We start from the raw sequence: 16,857 nt of genomic DNA, 5'->3' as shown, positions 1-16,857 counted from the left end.
TAGCTTATTCGACAGATTCAATGCTATACTACAAACTCACCCGAGATACGGAATCCTAAAAGTAATGCAATCCAGCCACAGTGGCTGCCACCGCCACACCCCTTCCTCAAAATAAATGTTGATGCTTCTTTCAACTCCTACACAGACCTGGCAGGTATCGGAAACATTATCCATGATGCGAACGGCGACTTCGTGATTGCTAAAGCAGAAATCATCAGGGGACAGACAGCGGAAGAATGCGAAAGTGTGGCTATCCTGAAGGCAATCATATGGGAGGAGGAGCTTCACCTCAATCACATCATAATTGAAAGCGACAACAACAATTTGATCACGCATATCCGGGACAGAAACAAGGCCATCAACTGGCAGTCACTAAATAACATGGAACAGATCCGCGCCCGCCTCAAACATTTTGAGCAGATACATTTTCAATTTAGCCCGAGGAAAACAAATGTCCTGGCAGACGCTCTAGCGAAGTGGGGTAGGAAACACAGGGTCAATCGGACGTGGCAGGCAATGGAGAACATGAAGTGGGATCTTAATATGTAATTCCTTTGTTTTTGTTTTCCTTCAACAAAAAAAAAAAACTTCAGCCTCAACCTGTCTTAAGCCGAAAAAACTAATTTTTCACTCAAAAATTTCAACCTCAGTTTAGTCTCAAAAGTTTAGATCCAACCCCATCTTCTCTTGAGGTCGAAAATTTGTGCATGTGAGAAACGCTTGCGTGAATTTTTTGTGGGTGTATGAAAAGTGTGTGCGATCTTTTGTATATGCGGAACACGTGTTTGAACTATTTTCGAAATAATTATTTTCTAAACAAAAACTACTTAGATTTAAAAAACAAAACAAAAAACTTATTAGATTTTAAAAAATAAAAACTAAATAGGTTTAAGGATAATATTTTTAAAAAATAAAAATTAGACCGTCGGATGTGATCCAACAACCACATCAAGTCGTTAGATCACATCCAACGACTAGGGTTCATCCCAACTCGACCGTTGGAATGTCCCCCAACGGTCATGTCGAGGAATCCAGCCAACCCTAAACTCTGGCCAGCTAAACTAGTCGGTTGGGGCAAGTTGGGGCTCAGCCCCAACCAACCGAGCTTGGACCTCTCCGACTGAGACCCGAGGTTGGAGATGCTATGAGTCTATAACGTAAACATGTAGCCGCGAATGATAAAGTACTTTTTAGGAATTTTGACCCAGAGTACTAAATTTTTTGGGAATTGGTCAATATGATTTGCTATACCTATCAATAATCACAAATGTATCATAGTAAAACCAAATTAATTTTAAAAAGATAATTTTGGTGAATTAATTAATTTTTGAAAGATAATATGTTAGTATTCTCTTACAAATATAAATGAGGATTAGTCTAGTCTAAGGAATGAAATGTCGAAATATTTCAATTTTTCAAAGTGCGTGCACCATAATCTACTTACAAGTATTTCTTGTCATATTTCGATCGATATTTTTCAAAATGTCGACAAGAAGTTGTTCAAAGATCGAAATTTTCAATTTTTGGTGTTTTCTTCAAATATTCTTCTTATTTTCTTCGAATTTCTTCAAGTTCTCTTCCAAATTTCTGGTTGATTTCACTATTTTGCTCTTCATCATCAGAACCCTAAGAAGATTTGACGAATTTTTGAGGGAATTTAGAGATCAATTGAAATCTAGAGAGAGAAAGAGAGTCAGCTACACGAAGAAGAAGATGAAACTATCGAGCAAGAGAAACCCTAATTTCTTTAAGTCATTTGATAGGAATATTAGTCGTATCACGGTATATAGAATTTTGATGTTTTCTGTGATTTGACTTAATAGTCTATATAGTATTTCGATTTAGTAATTTACCCCCTGCAATAACTATCTAAGTTTTTATTATTCAATTTACCCCTTGAGATAACAGTTTAATTTTATATACACCCTTAAATTAACAAATTATGTTAAGATTTTGCCGTTCTTTTTCATGTTCAACTCTGGTATTCCTGTGTGGTTACAAATTAAACCTCATACTAACAAATTAGCCCTAATATTTATCCCTATAATTACAAATTAGCTCTAATATATATCCCTACAATTACAAATTAGTTCTAATATTTACCCTTAGATTTGTAAAATTTCCACACTGACTGAAATATTTCCATGAAATGTTTCCATTTTTGGACCGACCAAAATTTTCACCGAAATCAAAGTTTCATTCCCTGGTCTAGTCTTTTTGCAGTTCCATTTTCAATGACACCTATATCTGGGCTACATCATCACTTTGACAAGATTCCCAAGAGATTTATCCAAATATAAAAGCTTCAAAGAAAATGTCACATAAAATATTATAGATATTCGTAGGCAAAATGTTACATAAGATATTGTCTTCCTTAACTGAAATATCCACGAATGTATTCTATATTTTGGGACAGATTTTTTTTCCAAGGTCACTCAAAGTTAGTTCAACAAAAAAAAAAAAGGAAGGTCACTCAAAGTTTATACTAGAAAAATATTGAAATGTCTTCAAATGTTATTAAAATCTATCAAATTTCTCCAACATTTGTCTCAAAAAAGTCAAAATAAAAAACTTATTGCCCCAATAGTAACATGACCAACACAAATTTAAGAAGGAATAATGAGTTGTTATCTAAAGAAGTTGCTTGACAATATAACTGGAGAGAGAAGTAGTTAAATTAGTAGAAGTATTGAAAATTTAACGATATATGTTTAATAAATGAGATTTATGTTTGTGTCATGGGAAAATTCGATGTCATTTGTTACGTAGATATTGTGGATAAGTGTATCTATTTAACTGACTTTAAATACTACAACTGTATGAGTCTGAACGGTCCCGCATGGATTAGTTAAACAAATCATTTTCATTTTAAAAAGGAAACTCTAGTTGTTATTGAGAATTGTCAACACAAGCAAACACCATACATTATGTCTACCCGAACAATATAGACAGTTCCTAACTTTATTATCTAAATATAAGATGACAAAATAGTGGTTCGTGACTAAATTGTGGTTGGGTTAGTTAGGTTGAGTAGGTTGTTTCATCAACCTTCCTTGTCTGATTCTTAATTTCTGATTAGAGTTAGGAAGTACAAATTATGATAAGTTCATTATTTTATGTATTAAAAAATGTTTAATTTGCACTTATTGTTCTTCCAGTTTTGCAATTATTTTGATTTTATATTGCCAACATAAGTTTTTTATTTGCAAATTACGACCAAATTTGACATTTTCTCAACTGTTCTATTGATTCTGGGTCAATACTGATTGATCTCTCACCTGTGTTTTTCATTTGCATAAAGCTTCCCTTTAAAACAATACTGTGTCGACCATGGCCAGTCAGTCAGTAATGGGTTCGGATCAGCACAACCCATTAATAAACGGGCTGCGATGTTCGGACAAGAGTCTGTAAACAAGCAGCCGACTCAACAAGACCAAGAAAAGGGTCGTGTCGGGCCATTCCGTTGGTAAACTTTACGGGAAAGAGATGAACCGCTCACTGTAGATGCAACAACATAAATATGAACCAATTTATAGTTAGCCATCAACTGGTTTTACATGTCCCCAAACAAGTAATGAAGACAAAAGGGGAAAATTTTTGAAGCAAAAAAAAAGAAAGGCTTAATTCCGTTTTGGCTCCTATTTCTGACCAACTCACCGTTTTGACAGTTTGATTTGGCCCCCAACTTCCTGTGTAGCCCCCATGTTTTTTTCTAAACCTCCCAATTCTACTCTCATGACAATTCTGTAATTTAATTTCTTTTTTTCTATTTGTCCACCTCACCTAAACAATTTCCACATCACCTTCTTTCACATAAGAGTTCGCCGGAGCAGATCACCACCGAAATTAATATTTTTTTTATCTTCTTCTTCTTCCCCAACTCTTTTCTCTCTCTCTATCTTCTCTTTCTCTCTCTTCACTTCCATGTCTCTCTCTCCTCATCTTCTCTCTCTCTCCCTCATCTTCTCTCTCTCCCTCTTCTTTGTTCCGGTGAAGCCCCCAGATCCAGACGAAGATAACCATTCTTCGTCTGGGATACGAAGGGAATCGTTCTTCGTTTGGGACCCCCAGATCCAGACGATTTCCAGCGAAGGGTTTCCCTTCGCCGAAACAGAAAAGAGGGAGAGAAAGAGAATATGAAGGAGAGAGAGAAAAGAAGAGGGAGAGAGAGACATGGAAAAGAAGAGAGAGAAAGAGAAGATAGAGAAAATAGTTGGGGAAGAAGAAGATAAAAAAAAAAAAATTAATGTCGCCAGAAAAAATTGTCGCCGATGACCTACTCCGACAACCTTTTTCGGCGAACTTGGAAGAAGGTGATGTGAAAATTGTTGAGGTGAGGTGGGCAAAGAGAACAAAAGAAATTACAGAATTGACATGAGGGTAGAATTGAGAGGTTTAGAAAAACTTCAAAGCTAGTAACCGTTCGAAAGCGAGATAGAGAGCCAGCAACAGAGGCAAAGACAGAGGTATCATTACCGCAAGGCATAGAGGGGGAGGTCATAAGCGTCTATACCGTAAAAAATATGATTCAATGATCTGATCAAATAACTATGCTTCGAGAGGAAGTAGCAGTATCTACTCGGACACTACAGTGGAAGTGTGTTGAATCAAGAGCAATCAGTAAGCGCCTTTATTATGGTCGTTTTATTCTGTCTCCGCTTATGAGAGGTCAAGCCGATACAATAGGCATCGCGATGAACTTTTTTTGAATCTTAGCCAGTTCAAGTTCGAAAAGAGCGACTCGACTATCAAGCAAAGATCGTTGGCTTTCTTTGCTCTGGGCGAACACAACTACTGAATCACAGCTAGCAGATATCCTTACTAAAGCAGTTGGAAAAGTCAGACTATTGCAGTTTTGACAGCTTGTTACTTAAGAAATCGTATGCCTTCATCACATATGCCACGAAAAGGAAATCCGATTTCGGTAAGACTTGATCTGAATCGTAGTTCAGATCCAAGTCGGTTCAGTGAGGGCGACTGCGAAAATAACTGAATGGGCCCTAATGGAATGGGCTTTTCCTTCATACTAATAGATAGCCTATAATTATATAATATTAGTAAGGGGCACGCGCATACCCTTTCTTGGTTCCATAACCAAAATGAAAGAGAGTCGAACCGATTCCTGCTGGGATACAGATTGACCGGCACAAAAGCCATCTCTATCAATCTACGCTCACTGATGAGACGGCGACATAGAGACCTCACGAATGTCTCAACTCATTACTTCATTTTGGATGGCGTTTTCGCCAGACGGTCTTTGCCAGTAGTGCCATCCTCCCCGCTGGCTGTATGGGCGGGCATATTAGGTATTCAACCGGTCTCGAGTCCTCAAGGTTGCGGGCCTGTTCTGAAAGCGATAGTGTATTCCGGCAACATGGAAACGACCCCATCACGTATGGCAAGACATGATAAACGTCAATTTAGAGGCCTCTGAGAGGATTTTTAAGATGCAGCTGAATGGCAGCTTCAAGAATATAAGAGAAATTCAGCCGAAGGAGATATGGAATATCAGGGAGCTATGGACTTGAGTTCGGGAATGGGGCTCCTGCCTTATGGGGAGCAAAACTGGCAAACACTTATGGAGGTCAAAACGGAAATAACCGAAAAAGGAACGAAAAAAATTGTTAAAATTTACGATATATGACTAACATAAAAGTACAATGATCGTTCAACTCAATGATTTTAGTATTTTACAATCACAATTTACATCCACAATGATGAACGAAAAGAAAATGATTTATGAAACTTAAAAATCATCCTCGAGTAAGACTACAAGATGTCATGTGATCTAATAAAATTTTCAGGCCTTGTTTCCCTAATCTAATTCTCAATCATAATAACTCATAACTACATAACAAAATGTTCATAAATTAACCAGCCAGAAGTTTCATTATCACAAAAAAAACTTGGAAGAAAACCAAAGCACAAGAACAAAAACTCCGTATCAAACTAGTTTTCACGGGACATTCATAACTTGAATAGATTGCAACATATCAGATACTGCAATAACAAGATCACCTGACTTAATCATCCCTCTAGCCTTCAGCAATGAGAAAGTTCTGTTAAGGTTGCTATCCATGTCATCTGAAAAGTTGAGGCGAAAGGGTATCAAACCCCACTGCAAGTTCAAACGTCTTCGTGCAGAAGTTGTATTTGTAAACGCAAAGATTGGACAGTCAGGTCGGCAACGTGACACGAGAGACGCCATGTGACCGCTTTTTGTGTATACAAAAAGTGCATCCGCCTCCAAATTATTGGCTGTAATATTGTAACACACTCTAGTTATTTCATGTCAACAGCATAATTGAGTAAATGATCACCATTAGTCATCTTAGAATAGTTGTGGCTAACATTTAGATACTCTTATGTGTACTTGCAAAGAATTGTGTTCACACGATAAAATATCCTCTAGGTTAACACATTTTGTGTGTAATGTGATAATGGTTACTCTAGGAGAAAAAATGCAGTTAGACTAAAGGCTTACTTAACTAAGACAAGAAAATATATGTGTGGACGATAATAACATAGTTCGACCTTTTTTTAATAATGACCATATATGATACTACCTCAATCCTCATATATGTCAGATACTAATAAGTAATACCTGTACAAGTATCTACATTTTTAGCAATAATGCCAATAAAGGAACATATTTATTTTACCATGAGAGAGATCTAGAACTGAATTCATGCACATAAATAATAAATAACCTAGAAAACCAAACTTAAGAATCAGGATAGTGCTTACCCATTTGAGCAGCAGAATTACAGATCTCCTCTGAAATGCTGTCTGAAAATGAAGATGCAATGTTTGGGAGTTGCATCGACACATGACGTTTCTCCTCCCTCCACCATCTCTCCATTCTCAAACTGACACTTCTCAACACAGTCAAAGCCTTGTCTGGAAACTGACCCATGGCTGATTCCCCGGAAAGCATTAAAGCATCGGATTGCTGCCTCACAGCTTCAGAAACATCAGCAACCTCTGCCCTAGTGGGTGTAGGGTATTCAATCATAGATTCAAGCAGTTGTGATGCAACTATAACTGGCTTGTTCAGATGCCTGCATGTCCGAACAATTTTCTGCTGGGCAGAAGGGACCTCTTCCAACGGTATCTGAGCACCAAGATCTCCTCTTGCTACCATAGCTCCATCTGATGCCTGAATTATCTCCTCTAAGTTCTTCAGGGAGTCAACACTCTCTATCTTTGCAATAACAGCAATATTGCTACATAATAATATTGGATATCAATTAATATGATAAAATTGGATGAAATACAAAATTAATAACCTTCAAGAGTTCTAAACATTCACTTTTCACCATCTTAAAAGATCAGGAGTTCATATATAATTAAATTGTTATAAGAGAAGATAAGACATGGTGACCATTCTTAAAACCATCTCAAAGTTCGGTACTGACACAAGCATTAGGACACGAAAAGAAAACACTTGCAACAAAGGAAGATTTTTATTGAGGTTACTACTATGAGCAGTGCACAACCAATTCCATGAAAATCATAAGTTCAAATTCTGTCACCTGCAAAATCTGTGGGTGGGTTATTCTTGTTATTTTTCTTACACTTCATGTAGTAAGCTAGGCTCTTGTTTGTTGTGTAATTACATAATTGTGGTTCTTCTACATATAAAGGACTTTCGCTTGAAGGAGAGTATACCATTTTCAAGGAAAACATTAAGCTTGAAATAGTTCACTTCATGACAATCAGAGAAATAAGATATTGGATCAGAGAAACTTATAAGCTTACCTGTCACGAGAGTGTGCAGCAATGTAACTCTTGAGATGATTAATCACTTCTGCGGTTTTCACAAAAGAAATCGCAATGAAATCAACACCCTCCGAAATCCCAAAATCAATGTCCAACCAATCCTGTAAAGAAAGCCAAGACATGCAAATATATCAAATGACTGCAAACCATGCCCCAGGTTCTCCAACCTTGCCTGAAGGAGGTTGAAAGAGACCTCAAAATATAGTCAACAAGTATATTTTCTCTCAATGATTACTTGTAGGAAAGCACTAAAGAGAGACATGGGTGGCTGGAAAACTGGAGACTTAAATTTTACATAACCAACAAATACTTTAAAAAGATAAATGATAATTATCTTAAGCTGTTAAAGACTGAATCATTTAATCCAGACATTCTATTATCTAGGCAAGCAAGAAGTTGATGCTTAAATGAGCAAAAAAGATTTTCATGCAAGTGTGCTAGACATCAAGTGAATAGCTAGGTTAGTGGATGGAGTGATGGACTAACCTTAGAAGAGATTGTGGGAAGCATAGCGCGCTCTCGGACCAAGTTGCCGTTCCGCCAGAAAGTTAAGTTAGCCCTTGGTAACAGGAGACCAGAATCTGTGCACCGGCACTTCACATCTGGACCAAGCTTCTCAATCACCTCAAATCTCACCATTCCTCCATCAACAAGAAGCTCATCACCCACCTTAACATCTGCACCAAATCCGAGACTGTTTGTAATTTGAATAGAAAATCCACCTTTTTTTACTGATAACAAAAACAATATCGTGTTATGTCCGCAGCTCAAAACAGATAAAAGAATTAGAAATTCTAACCTTCAGCGAAACCATCATAATTTACAATGATGGTACGCTCTGGAAGAGGTGTGTCAAAAGCACGCACACTGAAAGTCCAGATCTCGCCATCCTGCACAAATAGAAGCTCTCAACAATGTTTAGTTACACGCCTACAACATTGAATAGTCAAAGAGCTGATTGATCAGAACTCAACTCAAGATATAGCGAACCATTCCTATATAGCATACCCACGAATAGGACTCGGTAATATTGCCCTTAAAACGACTATGAACTGTTTTATTCCCAAGTAACAATCACCTCGATCTTTTTTGCTAAAACACGAGTTCTAGGATTTACAAGAAGAAAACAGGCTATATTCAACAAACTGAAACCACGTTTTGGAAGTAGTGAGCAGGAGGACAACAAAAACAAAATAAAAACGTGGGAGCAGACTGCTAAGGAACTTTGCTAGATTTTAGTTTTATCACTTTTAGGTAACTAAATCAGAAGATCAGCCGCCAACTTGTGGGCAATATTCTGAATTGTCACCCATCAATTCAAGTAAACCCAATATCCCGTTCTAAAGGTTATGTTTGAAGTAATCCCGACATTTAAACTAGACTATACACAAATTCTTTTTAAGGCTGATTCCCAAAAGCTCTCCAACTTTGGTCAACTCAAATGTGTAGCTCCCAATTTGGTCCAGTGAACCAAATGAATCCAAAATTGATGGTCCCATCCATTTGCCACTTGGTGGTTTTCTTTTCTCTCTCAAATAATATTTTGTACTTGTTATTTTCTTCTCTCCAATTTAATTATCATGTTCACTTTGTCTCCCCCACCATTAATTGAGGTCCGAGCTCGAGCGAGAAGAAAAAATGGGTGAGAGACAGAGGAAGATAGATAAACAATTAAGAAAGAGAGAAAAATAACTAAAAAGTATAAGGGTAAATTAGAGCAAAAAGCCACTGTCTGGAACTTCGGTTTTGGGGGGATTTTCTTTGGAACTATGTTGGAGGTTAAACTCGTGTCCTGCTCGAAATTTGGGGGTGTTTGGGAAGTTAGCCCTTTCGTGCAAATTGATGACAGTAATTAGTTTCGTTTCACATTAATCAGATATGAGTTTACTAGCAAGAAAGACTAAGTGCCCAAACCACATTTAAGTCCTCTCTCTCTTTCTTAAATTCTCTCACACAGGGACACAACATCAACCTCCGACCATACATGAAGACAACTAAAAGCAATCAGAAACAACAAATCGTATCTGCAAGACTGCAACAAAATCGTGAAAACACATATTTTTGTCAGAAAAATAAAAAATCAATCTCCCACCCACCACATAAAGACAAACAAAAGCAACCACAAACAACAAAACGCATCTGCAAGATTGCAACAACAAAAAGATGAAAACACATATGAAACTGACAAACACGTTACCACTCTCTAAACCATGTAAACAGCATATTCTTCAAAATTAGGCAGGAATTTCTTCAAAATTAACATAAAACTAAAAACAATAAACCCTAAAAAAACACCCATGTAGTAAATTTCTCACAAACCACCAATCTTATCTGAATTTTCGAAACAATTTATCATGTCAATTCGAGCACATGCTTCAAAGTTCGATTCATTTAACATTTAATAGCAAACATAATTAAAATCACGGAATGAATCGTAAAATACCTCAGCTTTGGCAGAAGGAGCAGCACCACCAAGATCTCCCATATGAATCTCACTACCTTCAGTGTCCATCATGATGGCAATAGCATATCCTTTCTCTTCATTCAACCTTCGTACACGTTGAATCACTTCACGATGCCAATCACGAGTTCCATGACACATATTAATCCTAGCGACATTCATTCCACCAACAGCAAGAGCTTCAAGCTCTTCAAATCCACAAGTTGAAGGTCCAATCGTGCATATAAGCTTCGTCCTCCTTGTACTACGAAATCCATTCTCTTTCAACTCTGCCTCCGACACTGCATCTACCTCAATCGCACTTGAATCCGTCTGAAATGCTTCAAGCACACCGGTTTTCCCATTAGTTGACTCCAAAACCCTAGACGATTGAGATTTTTCAAGATCTGATGAAATTGCAGAGATCGAAAGTTTCTTCCTTAGAACTGTCACCGGAATCTGACGAATAGAAGGACATAAACAAGGTTTTGAGTAAGCTGATAGGTTATAAAACGTCCGATTCGATGGAGGAGAAACAGGAACTAAAACTTGGAGAGCTTGCGCCATTGCTATCGGAGAAAGGTAGATCCGTTCTGTAAACCTGGAGAAACGATACTTGACCGGAATTTGTAGAAGGTTAGAGAAATGAACGAGCCTGAGAAGAGAGAAGGTTAGAGAGAGAAACTAGAGAGAAGGTTAGAGAGAGAAACTAGAGAGGAGCGGTTTAAGTTTAACAACCAAAGATGGATGAAGGAAACAGTGGGAAGAAGAAAATGAAATTTCCGAGTTTCTGCCAGATAGATCGGAGAGGAGAAAGGATAACCGAGAAAATGACTGAAGATCTTATGACATTTATAACCGTTGGATTGTTGTTGAATAAGTTGTTCACGTGAATCTCTATGGAGTATTTATTGACGTTTTCTTAATACAATTGTGACGTGGCGTCCACATCGACTGTTTGTCCACTTGTGAGTATTACAACGGTCAAATGCCAAGACGTTGGTCGTTCTGTGGGAAGTTGTTTTAGAGGCGTTGTTTCCTTCACAAACTTCTATTCAAATTTGGAGGCGCCATTAACATTTAGAAGAGCCCCTTTTAAAATTTCACAAGAGAACAGATGTGTAGCTTAGGAAGTGTACCCATGGACCTGTCTGATTCTCACCCCTTCTTCACTAGTAGGATGTTTTTCGAGAAATCATATGGTTGATCAGAAGATGATCTCCAGATCACAAGGGATTATCTTCGAAATTGTAAGGGGCTATACATTTTTATCCGACCTCGATTGTCAAGTCAAAAGCAATCAACCCACCTCTAAAAAAAACAATGAGTACAAACACTAGGGTATAGCCCGTGCCCGTAGGACACAGAAATTTTTATATTTATATTATACAAAATTATGAAATATTTTGGTCTTATACTGATATTGAAGTAATAAAAATATATTAAAAATAATAACCGAGATTATAATGAGTTGTTTGAAGGGAGAAAAGAGGAAAGAAAGAAAAATAGTTAGAGAGTTTATAAGGAGTGGATAGTTATTTTGACGGTTAAATATCTATCTTTTCAAAGACTCTTTAAAAAGAAGGATCACGATTTACAAAAGAATGAAATAGATGAGCAGAGAAAAAATATGAATGAGATTTAGAGAAGAAAGATGTGGTTATGACTTATGAGTATATGTGATATGTCTAATGATGTAAAAGAAACTTTGGATGCATGGGACGTTTTTGTTATATGCCCAGGCATCTAGGGTTTCTTTTGTCCTAAGCCAGATGCGCAACAAGTGTGGAGTCTGTTCAACTACTTTTGGTCGGAGTGGTTATCAAGTAGGTTTCCACCCTCTAGATCAAGGGTTCAAGACCCGGAGTCATACCCCTTAAGTATGCTGACATTCCAAAAAAAAATATTCAATTGATTTCAAGGAAATTCAGTTCAGCCTCAGGCCCTGAGGTAGTTCTGTTCTGATAGCAATCTGAATTTCAACTCACGTTTATTCAAATGTAATGTTACTATAATTAGGTCAAAGCAACGTAAGTACTATAAGTTAACAAATTCATACAAATACTACAAATTTGTTCATATCTTCCAATACACTAAAATAACAGTATAGATAGTCGACGATATCTTATATTCTAAGTCTGTCAATCAAACAACATAAACTACATAACAATCTGGTTTTAACTGTTGAGGTCATGAAGGACGGGATTCTCGTCAAGTTCCTCTGCAAATTTCTCAAGAATATCCTTCACAAGTACTCCAAACTCCTCTTGCTCTAAGTCAGAACTACTCTTGCTATTCCCTATATCAGAAAATACCTGATCAAAAAGAAGAATCACAGATTCATTGGCTTCAATTGGTGGAAGGCCGAATTGTTGTCCATTTTTCTCAAGATACCCTCTTATTCTTGGCTTGTATCCTCTTCCATCTTTGCTGCTATCATCTTTATCCTGGAATATCTTCTCTATCACATTGTTCAATTGCTTCTCGTCAGCCAAAAACTGCAGCGTTTACAGCAATATTATAAACAAATATTGTAGTTCGAGGGATATTATGAAAGAAAAGGGTAAACACCCCCTCTTTTCTATTTTCACAACTACTAGGTATAACCAGCGTCCTACTGGCGCGTGGTAATTGTGTCAACTGTCGAGCCAAAAAATGTCCGAAATACTACTTTAAAGGATTAAAAATAGTCAAATCAGCATAATAGTTAACTAACTATATCCGAAAATGATTTTAATTATACAACTGTAGTACATAGTGCAAGAGAATGTTATGGAAGCATAGAACCGCAAGATTACAAGTTGAAGATCAAACTTGAAGGCTAGATTTACACTATACAGATCTAACGCTTGTGCCAGAAAAACATCCTTGTGTTTTATTATAAGATAACGAGAAGCAAAGAAATGACAGGTAAGTATGAAAAAACCAACCTTTCGTAGCTTTGAACCGTTGATGATCTTGACATTCTGGATGACGACAATAGGTTTTTCTGCTAGAGCATCGGCTAGGTCTTGTAGAACAAGCTGAAGTAGCTCTGCGAATTGTGCCTGACCTAACTCTTCACCCCCCTCAGCTCCGTGTTTCTTTAAGATGTCGTTTAGACGAGGGAATTCTGTCAATCCAGAGATTAACAAGTTAGTTGTGAATATAATAACGAAGTTATCTCACTCAAGGATAAAACTGAGCTCCACAAGTCACCATATTTCGACTTCGCGAGAATCTATTTTGATCGAGGACTCAATGACCATGATCTAGAAGTAATACCAGACAGTGGTGACACCTAAAAACAGCAGATTGTCATGAAAATTTATACGCAGGAGCTTCTATAGAGGTTTTCCCAGTGACTGAGATAAGAGAATAGGCATTCTCTCGTAATAACAGTTTTAAACTATCAACTCGTTACTGAAAGAAATAATCAAACTAAAACGTCTTCCTATGGAGATCATACCCTCTACACATAGGAGAACAAACCCTCTCCAAAATGTTTTTCAAATTAAAACAAAGCCGTAAATCCTAATTTAAGAGACCCACAAATATTGATAGAAGATATAGAAAACTTAATTAAAATAAAGACTAATTTAAGAACTCCTTAACCTAAAAAGGATACAGCTTGTGTCGATGATTATGAGGGTTGCTAGGACCTAAGGCTAGGGAGTGGGGAGTGCCAGTTTACCCTTGAACCCCTGTTTACATCAGCTTGATAGAGAAAGTGTTCATACACACCCGGTTTAATTAAAAAGAAAGAGAAGACAATTATAGCCAAACGACCTTCACAATAAATAATCGATAACAAAAGAAGATGTTAGGATTATGGAAGTTTGGACTTGGAGACACTTTGTAGGTAAATGAAGCTCGCCAAAGAGAAGAGCTCGCGAGCTTGAGCAATAACTTAGAGAAGAGGGTACATGAAGCCTAACTATTTAGAGCTAATGAAACATAAAAAATGGGAAATGCATTATCGGCGACCAAGCAACATGTGATCCATTAAACACAGAAGCTATAACTTGACGAAGTATACTTATAAATCATGCCCAATCAACAGTAATCAGAACGTAAAAGTAAAACAACGAAAACATGAACATCATTTAGTACAATGCTCTCATTAAATGAAAGCATTACTTCATTCTGGTACTATACCCTGTTAAGTTTGTGGTCATTCGACTCAAAACCAATTGACAATGGGCGAGAGGACCTAGACATTATATTCATGGTTGCTAGATAACCCTTCTCCCATGCGGGACTATTCTCACGTACCCCAGACTCACCCTCTCTTTCTATTGCAAAAAAAAAATGGGTGAAATTATAAGCAACATTAAGATAAATGAACAAATTAGAGATACTATCTTAAAATACATTCTGATTCACCCCATTATATAAAATTAGTAAAATAAAAGAATTAGAAAGAAAGAGAAAACCTGAAAAAGTTGGAACACCCATTTCAACTCCCATATGAACAAGAGCATCCTTAGTTTTGCTCTTACTGATCTTTCCTATATCATCTGTATCTAAATCAGTGAAGAGATTCTCCGCTAACATTGCGAAATCATCTTCATCCTCCAAGAACAAACGAAGAGGGTTTCCATCCAAAACCAATATAATTAAAGGCTCATCTAAATCCAAAACAACCAAAATTTCCCCAATAAATAACCCAAAACTAAAAGTTAAAAGCACTAACAAAAACATAATCAATTTGTCGGATTCAAATTCACCTTTTAATCCATCAGCGACAGCGATCACGTACTCTTTGAGTTTTGAAGAAGCTTGGTCTTTGTTGAGTTCAGTAACGGCGTCAAGGTTTATACGTTTAAGTGCATCGAATTTTCTAATATCCGGTAATGAAAAGCCGAATAACGATGAGGAAGTTTGAGATTCAGCGATCTCAATGAGCTGAGCTCCAGTAATAGAGTCGGAAGTTGTTTGTGGTAGATGGAGATTGATGGCTCTTAGACGAGTTCCGTCAAGTACAGTTAAACCTCCGTCAGACATTTTGTTACAGAGAGAGAAAGGGTTGGAGAGAGAGAAGACGTTAATTGAAGAGAGGAGAGAGTGAGAATTGGTTCAAGTAGGAAGGAAGTTTGGGTCGCTTCAAGTTTTGGAACAGGTCTTTCGTGGGGTGGGGTTATGTTGTTTAATGTCCATTATGGGGTCGGCTGGACAAAGATGGTTTTTTTTCAATTATGGAGTACTAATTTTTATTGTCTGCCTCCAATCCAATAATCCATGATCTAGAAGGTGGAAGACTATAACCTCCTACCACTCCAATCCTGGGTTGGGTTGTTGGTTACTGTTCGAAAAAATTTGACTCACCACAGGAGAAAGTGATGTAGTCAATTTCTATTGGACATACTGTTTTTTTCTCACCAGAGCCGTCCAATGAGAGCTGCTTCCGTTGGTTTTTGATCTATGGCTCTACAAAGGTTATTTTGGTATTTTGTAAAAACTTTTTGTTAGTAACTTTGGTCCCACATATCATACTAGTGCAACAAAAAAAAATATCATAGCACTTGACAAATAAGTACCCAATTTGGAACAAAACTGTCTTTTATGTTTTTTTTTTTTTTTTTTTTTGAATCCAAGGGATACATATCCATTAATAGTGATAAATCACAATGATACAAGGAAGATAATTGTTATTTCTCTCTTTCGGATACGTCATGCTATTTACATACTTGTAAATGCAAATGCCTCCTAAAGGGGGAGAAATTGGACTAGACACCGACACTAATGGGATCCTAAAGATCCGAGAAAAGAGACCCTAAAGATCTGACAAAAGGATCCTAAAGATCCGACAAAAATAACTGAAAAGAACTAAAAAACCATCGCGGGATCGCCACCATCACCGGAACACCGCCGCCACCAAAGATGGGTTTGGCATCTACTGGTTCTTATTCTTCTTCTTCTTCTTCTTCTTCTTCGTCTTCATTAGGATCGTCATCATATTGATCTTCCTGATGATTTCTTCATCTTCTTCCTCATCAATCGTCCTTTTGTTCTTCTTCTCTTATTTTCGTTCTTCTACGCTTCCTTCGGATCTTTTGGCTTTTACTGGTTCTTCTTCTTCTTCTTCTTCATGTTCTTCTTCTTCTTCTTCTTCATAAAATAAAATAAAACAAACATGGAGGAACTACACCATTACAGTTACATAAATATAAACTTGGAGGAACTACATAATGTTAATGTTAAGTACAAACAATAATAGTAGGGAAAAAGGACCAGCCCTCTTGATAAATAGTAAAAAGGACCAGCCCTTCTTCTTCTTCTTCTTCTTCTTCTTCTTCTTCTTCTTCTTCTTCTTCTTCTTCTTCTTCTTCTTCTTCTTCTTCTTCTTCCTGTTCTTCTTCCTGTTCTTCTTCAATCCAAAGAGAGGGGGAGGAAACGGTTACTGGTTTTGGGACTTGTTTAACTGTCTTTTATGTTAAGATCCGGTCCTTACATGATTTATCAGGTCCTTACATGATTTATCAATACCGTTTTTTTAGGTTATTTCCCAAATAGCACCCAACTTTGTCATCGGTTTCCTGCCTAGTCCCCTACTTTGTCACAAATACCCAGATGGTCCCCTTTTCAGATTCCATTATAACACCGTTAACCAGTCATTATTTCTCTCTGCCACCTCACTTTCTTGCCACCTCATC

General features: G+C 37.2%; 2 protein-coding genes across 2 annotated transcripts; both read right to left on the bottom strand.

The window, feature by feature from the left end:
* Nucleotides 1–5,645: 5,645 nt before the first annotated feature.
* LOC147566449 (pyruvate kinase isozyme A, chloroplastic-like) lies at nt 5,646–11,510 on the bottom strand. The gene is made up of 6 exons (XM_086652955.1): nt 10,226–11,510; nt 8,582–8,672; nt 8,269–8,459; nt 7,762–7,883; nt 6,748–7,226; nt 5,646–6,258 (listed from the first exon to the last, which is right to left on the bottom strand). The coding sequence occupies exons 1-6, from the start codon at nt 10,787–10,789 to the stop codon at nt 5,957–5,959; spliced, it is 1,749 nt and encodes a 582-aa protein (XP_086509081.1). The 5' UTR covers nt 10,790–11,510; the 3' UTR covers nt 5,646–5,956.
* Nucleotides 11,511–12,195: 685 nt separating this feature from the next.
* LOC147566448 (calcium-binding EF hand family protein) lies at nt 12,196–15,361 on the bottom strand. The gene is made up of 4 exons (XM_086652954.1): nt 14,932–15,361; nt 14,638–14,832; nt 13,153–13,334; nt 12,196–12,720 (listed from the first exon to the last, which is right to left on the bottom strand). Exons 1-4 carry the CDS (start codon nt 15,206–15,208, stop codon nt 12,400–12,402), a joined length of 975 nt encoding a protein of 324 aa, XP_086509080.1. The 5' UTR covers nt 15,209–15,361; the 3' UTR covers nt 12,196–12,399.
* Nucleotides 15,362–16,857: the final 1,496 nt, after the last annotated feature.

This window comes from Eschscholzia californica, unplaced genomic scaffold (genome assembly GCF_041429995.1).
Source record: "Eschscholzia californica isolate CP2 unplaced genomic scaffold, dmEscCali1.0.p SCAF_1, whole genome shotgun sequence".
Classification (NCBI taxonomy): Eukaryota; Viridiplantae; Streptophyta; class Magnoliopsida; order Ranunculales; family Papaveraceae; genus Eschscholzia; species Eschscholzia californica.
Note: the sequence above shows the minus strand (reverse complement) of the source record. Positions and strands in the feature narration are given on the sequence as shown.